This window comes from Gastrolobium bilobum, unplaced genomic scaffold (assembly GCF_033153095.1).
Source record: "Gastrolobium bilobum isolate Gb01-03AN ecotype WA unplaced genomic scaffold, APGP_CSIRO_Gbil_v1 utg2134, whole genome shotgun sequence".
Taxonomy (NCBI): Eukaryota; Viridiplantae; Streptophyta; class Magnoliopsida; order Fabales; family Fabaceae; genus Gastrolobium; species Gastrolobium bilobum.
Genome location: NW_026899657.1, coordinates 770,417 through 776,166, shown reverse-complemented (window position 1 = coordinate 776,166; position 5,750 = coordinate 770,417). Strand labels below are relative to the sequence as shown.

General features: G+C 35.9%; 1 protein-coding gene across 1 annotated transcript; it reads right to left on the bottom strand.

Moving 5' to 3' along the window:
• Positions 1 to 3,489: 3,489 nt before the first annotated feature.
• LOC133292376 (putative cyclin-D6-1) lies at positions 3,490 to 5,470 on the bottom strand. The gene is made up of 6 exons (XM_061490783.1): positions 5,123 to 5,470; positions 4,938 to 5,018; positions 4,648 to 4,743; positions 4,343 to 4,559; positions 4,092 to 4,222; positions 3,490 to 3,926 (listed from the first exon to the last, which is right to left on the bottom strand). The coding sequence occupies exons 1-6, from the start codon at positions 5,297 to 5,299 to the stop codon at positions 3,669 to 3,671; spliced, it is 960 nt and encodes a 319-aa protein (XP_061346767.1). The 5' UTR covers positions 5,300 to 5,470; the 3' UTR covers positions 3,490 to 3,668.
• Positions 5,471 to 5,750: the final 280 nt, after the last annotated feature.

Genomic DNA, 5,750 nt, shown 5'->3' with positions numbered 1-5,750 from the left:
CTTTCCTCGACGTCATCCGTAACTTTCAGCCCATTCAACTGTAAGAGTGTATCCTTATAAGATATCGGTTTCTTCCCTAACACTTCTTTAGCTTTGTCAGTACTACGCTTCAAGAGATCAACCTCCTCAGCGGATGGTTCACCAATCGCCGAGATCTCCATTAAACTTCTTCTACCAAGCTTTTGCTTTTAGACATTGAAAATTTTAACCAGGCAAATGCGTATTTTGTCAATTGAAAAAATTAACTTTAACTTTGGAGCTTTTTTTGAGGATTAAATTGGCCACGAAGTCAATTACATGTTTAATTACTTAATTATAGGTCATTAATTAAATTCTTAAGTTAGGAGTATTATATATTCCCTAATGATTCGTACGTAATTTCTTATTTGCTAGCAATTATGCTTTACGAATGATATATATGGAGAACACAGAGGCTGAACAGAGAGGTTTGGAGCTTATTAGTTTTAAAAATTGTGCAATTAAATTGCGGAATGCAATATTTTGAATGAAACCAGGGGAGACAGTGCACCATGCACGCATTTAGGTAGCGGACGCAGCGCGCTGCAGTCAATTTAATCTCTTGGATTTCGTTTTTACTAAGCTCAGCACCACAAATGGAGACAAGGATCTAGACCACCTCGTATTATGGATTTTGGAGACTTGTCATTGTGACCACTTCTATGACAACGATACAAGTGCCAACCCTCTTTCTTCTGTCTCGGAATTCATGTGACTTTGGTTTGGACAGGGTTGGGGGTTCCACGACCTTAATTGCCCCTGTATCTGTACCCTAGCAAGACAACTCAACCAAGAAACTTATACCATAACTCTTCCTGCAAGGTCCTTCCACTGCATTAATTACGTATACCTAAGTGTTTCGTGCACATGTACACTATTTTCATACCGGTAAATTTGTTTAATAGTGACTCAATTTTTAATTAAGAAATATAAATTGTTATTGGACTAATCACTTGTTTTCAACTCACTAAATGAATATTGGTTAATTCCAACTCACTGAATTTGTGTTTCACTGACACAGCTTTTTCGTTCATATGATGTGGCTTTGGTTAAAAATTGCATTGGTTAGTCGCTCCTTGACACACAAAATTGTTCGTCCAGCCTGCCTATAATAGTTTGGGCTTGTTGCAAAATGGGGCGTACTTAGTGAGAAACCTTCTTAAGTACTATATCCTTTAGAAATTATGAACAAGACCTGCAAGGATTGAGTTTAATCGTTTTAAAGTTTGTTTTGTCAAATCTTGTCGTTTTAAATAGGAAATGAGTGAGTCACTTTAAGGTATAATTAAGGAGAAAAATCTGTTTACAAATTATACTAAGTATAATCGGTTATAATTGAAGTATGACCGATCATAATACTTAGTGTAGCTTATAAGAGTTCGTAAACAAAAAGTTTGTAAATATAACTTTCTCATAACTAATTGCATTTTGTTGCGGATGCTTAAGCTCTTTTCATATCTGTTCCACAAGCAATAAAATAAAATATCGGAACAGTGACCATTTTGTCACTGTTGGCCAAAAAAATTACCAGACTACCACGCCAATAGTAAATTTTGCCAAAATATCACATGGCATATTTTGCTACACTGTGTAGCGAAATATGTGTGCAAATAATTCGCTACACAGTGTAACAAAATATGCCACGTCAGAACCAAAAATGCCATGTGTCAAAATTGTAGAAATTCGCTACCCTATGTAGCGAATTTCTTCAATTTTGACACATAGCATTTTTGGTTCTGAACAGTCTGACGTGGCATATTTCGCTACACTGTGTAGCGAATTATTTGCACACATATTTCGCTACACAGTGTAGCGAAATATGCCACGTGACATTTTGACAAAATTTACTGTAAGCGTGTGATAATTTTTTTGGCCAACGATGACACTTTGGTCACTGTTGCTAGAATGTCTTGTCCTTCCTTTGATTTGAATTGAGATTCGGTAAACTTACCCTGACATGACAAAATTACTCGATGTTCGTTTACTTTAATTTACCGAACCCAACTCTTCGCATTGGTTATAATTGCGGTACAGTTTCTTTTTCTTTGGATATATTCAAATGTTAATCGATTATCTGATTAATTCCGTTTGAGCACCGCTGGCCCATCCCAAGACCATACAGTTTCAAAACTCTCTTTATATACGAACCTTTATTTATGTTTAATGCTATACGCATCATGACTTATTGAGATTTAAAAACTTTAGAAACAGTTTTACATGTGAGTCATTAGATAGTTTTATACATACGAACTGTACTTCTGGTTTGTCGTGGGGAAATTCAACTACCGAACCATAACATAAGGTTTTTGACATAAGGGGTGCATATATGATATACCAAACTCCTTGACTATTTGACTAAAGCAAGTAGGGAGAAAGTCTGCAACAGTATATCCCCCGAACCCCCGATAAACATGCTCCATCTAGAACATTATCTCGAGTCAAACAAGAATTTCAACGAATGGCACTTTCATATTAGGAATAGCAGTGTATTCAAAAGTAAAAATGCACACCATTATCAAACTTTTCTAAGGCAGGGCACCTAATTGTGTAACAGGTAAGAAATTCTATTGCTTCAACAGTAAGTGTCGTCAGCCGCGGATTTGGTTTTAATTAAATGTTTATCATTTGAATTGAAAATACTTCTATATAAGTGATCATCTGGGGACTGAAAACGGCACTCATCTCGCCTTTACCATAATAAACACCGTAATGCACGAAATAAAAAACAAAGAACAAAACTTTATGATGGGCAAAATTATTTAAAAAAAAAAAAAAATAGTGGTCCCAATTCCATATGTGAGGTTGCCATCATCTCCCAGGTACAAGAACAGAGATCTCAAAAATGGGTCCAAACAAATATCTTTGATAAAGAAATTTGAGTCACTGGGACCTTTCAACGATTCATACATATTAAATTATCAGTAATTCACCTAATTCTCACAAACCAAACGCTGACGAATTTTTTGTGACTAACAACCTTAAAAAATTAAGGAACTTAACAGACAGATGAAATAAGAAAACGAAAGACAAAAAGACACACACATAGAGATTGGAGTCACTGTTCTTAGATGCCAAATTAATAATATAACGGTTTTTGGCTCAACACATTCATAGCGAATCTTAGATAAAATATGCATTACTATTCATGCTTTGCGCTGACCTGAAATCACTTAAGAAAGAAGTGACATAAGTAACGTTATATAGTTTCCAAGAAAATTTGTTGCTTCACTATTACTATTATTATTCCTTTGCCAGAAGCTAAGAGACAGAACCACACTTAACTACAAAACAGACTCAGAAAAATTCAACCCTATAATTCAAAGTTACGTTTTGTCTTTTGTTTGGTCTCTAAAAGGGAAATATAGAAGAAAAAGGAAATTCCCATCTTATCTTCCATTCTCCTTTTTTTCCATCCAGAAGATTTAAGGAAGACCGTACCAGGATCACGTTACAGTGATTTTGTCCATCTTTTCTTCACTGTTCCTTCCTTCTCATTCTAAGTCCATCACTATCTCTTCCTACTACTGTGACCTTCACTTTTTTTACCACCCTTTTTTTGGTTAACCACGACAAAATGATATCACCAACGACATTAATCTCTCTCGTATGGACCAGAGGATTAAAATGTTATCTTCTTCTGTTTCGGTACTTCAGCATTGATGAAAATCTGAAAACTGGACCATGCGATTGTTACCATAATTTGTGATTTTCCTTCTCTTGAGACCCTTCTCTTTTATGAGAGTAGTGGAAGCAACGTTGGTTCCGTTGGTTTTTTCACTTTCCAAGCTCAGAAAATGTTCGTCTAACACATTAACCGGTGTGTCTGAACTTGAATTTACATTGAACACTGATTCGTACTCATCCCTGGCTATGTCTTGTATGGCATTATAGCATTGCATCACATTTTCCTGCAGTAAAATGATCGTACCCTTAATTATCCATTTAATAATTGTAATACAAAAAAGAAAGAAAGGAAAGAACTCTTCTTTTCACCCCCTCAATTTTCTCGATATAATTCAGCAAGCTAAACATCTAAAAAAGAAAAGAAAAGAAAAGAATGAGAGAATATGTACTTTATTTACATATGAACAATCGGATATTGCTGTTAAGAAGCACGGATATTGAAAGGGAAACAACTCATGTGAAGCATAAAGAAGGGCTGATGCAGCAATTATAGATGGCTTGAATTCCAAAACCTTTATCTCTGAAAAAAAACAAACAACAAAACAAAAGACAAAGTGATTATTTAACTATGATTCTAGATTCGCTATCAAATTAACTCATTTTGTTTATAATGTTCAAGTGAACTAAGTCTTAATTATACCTCTTTGTGACTTCAATATAATTTCAGATGCTCGATCTTTCAAAACCTGCCTCAATGCTGGATCTTCGAGCCTGAACAAATTGCTGAAGAAAGGCATGAAAGAGAAAGGGGTGATGGAACGCATTCGCCAATTCAAAGCCCCCAAGACAAGGGCTTCCATTCTTTGTATTGTTTGCATCTCAAAAATGACGCCGCCATCACCATGATTCAGAAGAGCCTAAGTAATATAAGTAACTCCAGCTTTAATCTCGTATAAAACCTTTGATCTCAAGCACATTACTTAATCAAAAGACATAACGCTTTACCTGAACATCAGTGGCAGAGTACTCTGTTTTCAACATCTTGGCAGCTAAAGAAAAGCAAGACATTGCAAGGAGCTTGTTGGCCCATGGCTTTGGTTGCTGTTAGATATACCCAATTGGAGTTAGATCCTTAGGAAGCATAATCTATTTGGTAATACTCAATCTTAATATTGTTTAGGGTATAGTTATTAAAACGAAGTATAAGGCCAAGGTGATTATTTGATTCGAAAAGCAAGAAAGTGCACACACAATCACATGAATGAACAAATCGTTTTTGTTTTTTTTTCGCTTACCAATATCCCTTGGTTAGCTAGGAAGCGATCCAGATAATTGACAGCTAGGTAAGGGAGAACAGGATCGAAGGTGCAAGACAACTGAAAAGAACAAACCAATGCAACCCCACATTCAGAAATGTCATGTTTTGAAACAACAATCAAGATTCTCATTCTCCAAAAAGCGAATTGTGCTTGGTGCTTACCTGTGAGATCAAAGAGATGACATCCCTTCTAACAGATATGTCGAAGTTGCTAGCTTTCAGACACTGAAAGTAATTCGGTGGTGGGATGTGGTCAGATTCAATGACGAAGAGAGAAGAGACAGAGTCACAGGGAAGATTGTGGAAGTTTTCTAGAGGGTTTTCAAGGTCAAACTCCATGGAGTGGTCTTTGTGAAGTTGTTCTTAGTGGTGATGAGCAGCAAGAAAGACAAGCATTGTTAAAGAGAGAAAGAGAGAGAGAGAGAAAAGGTAAAGCTAGTGATGAGAGAGTATTGAGCTTTCTTCAAATGAAAGCTACGCAGTTCTTTTAGCTTTGCTAGTTGCTACTCTCTCTTTATTAGTGTTGGTTTGTCTGTGATTGGCGAATAAAATATCGTAAACAGAAGGTAGTTGGTTTGGTCCCTCACCTGCGCAGTGTGCTCAGGTTTGCATGAGATGAAAGAATGGTGCTAATGCTATGACAGAACATGCTAGGATAAGAGTTTTTGTCTCTCTTTTTTAATCATAATTACATATTTAAGGATTAGAACTATCTCAACTCAGGAATAAAAGTCAAGAAGCCCAGGTATTTTTTCTGAGAAGAGTTTGAGTTTGAAATAAACAGTGGAAT

Excerpts from the sequence above, each read along its gene's own strand:
- LOC133292376 (XM_061490783.1), bottom strand. The coding sequence starts at position 5,299 with ATGGAGTTTGACCTTGAAAACCCTCTAGAAAACTTCCACAATCTTCCC. Across the intron at positions 5,019-5,122 it reads TCATCTCTTTGATCTCACAG|TTGTCTTGCACCTTCGATCC; the intron begins GTAAGCACCAAG and ends TGTTCTTTTCAG. Across the intron at positions 3,927-4,091 it reads ATTGTTCATATGTAAATAAA|GAAAATGTGATGCAATGCTA; the intron begins GTACATATTCTC and ends ATTTTACTGCAG.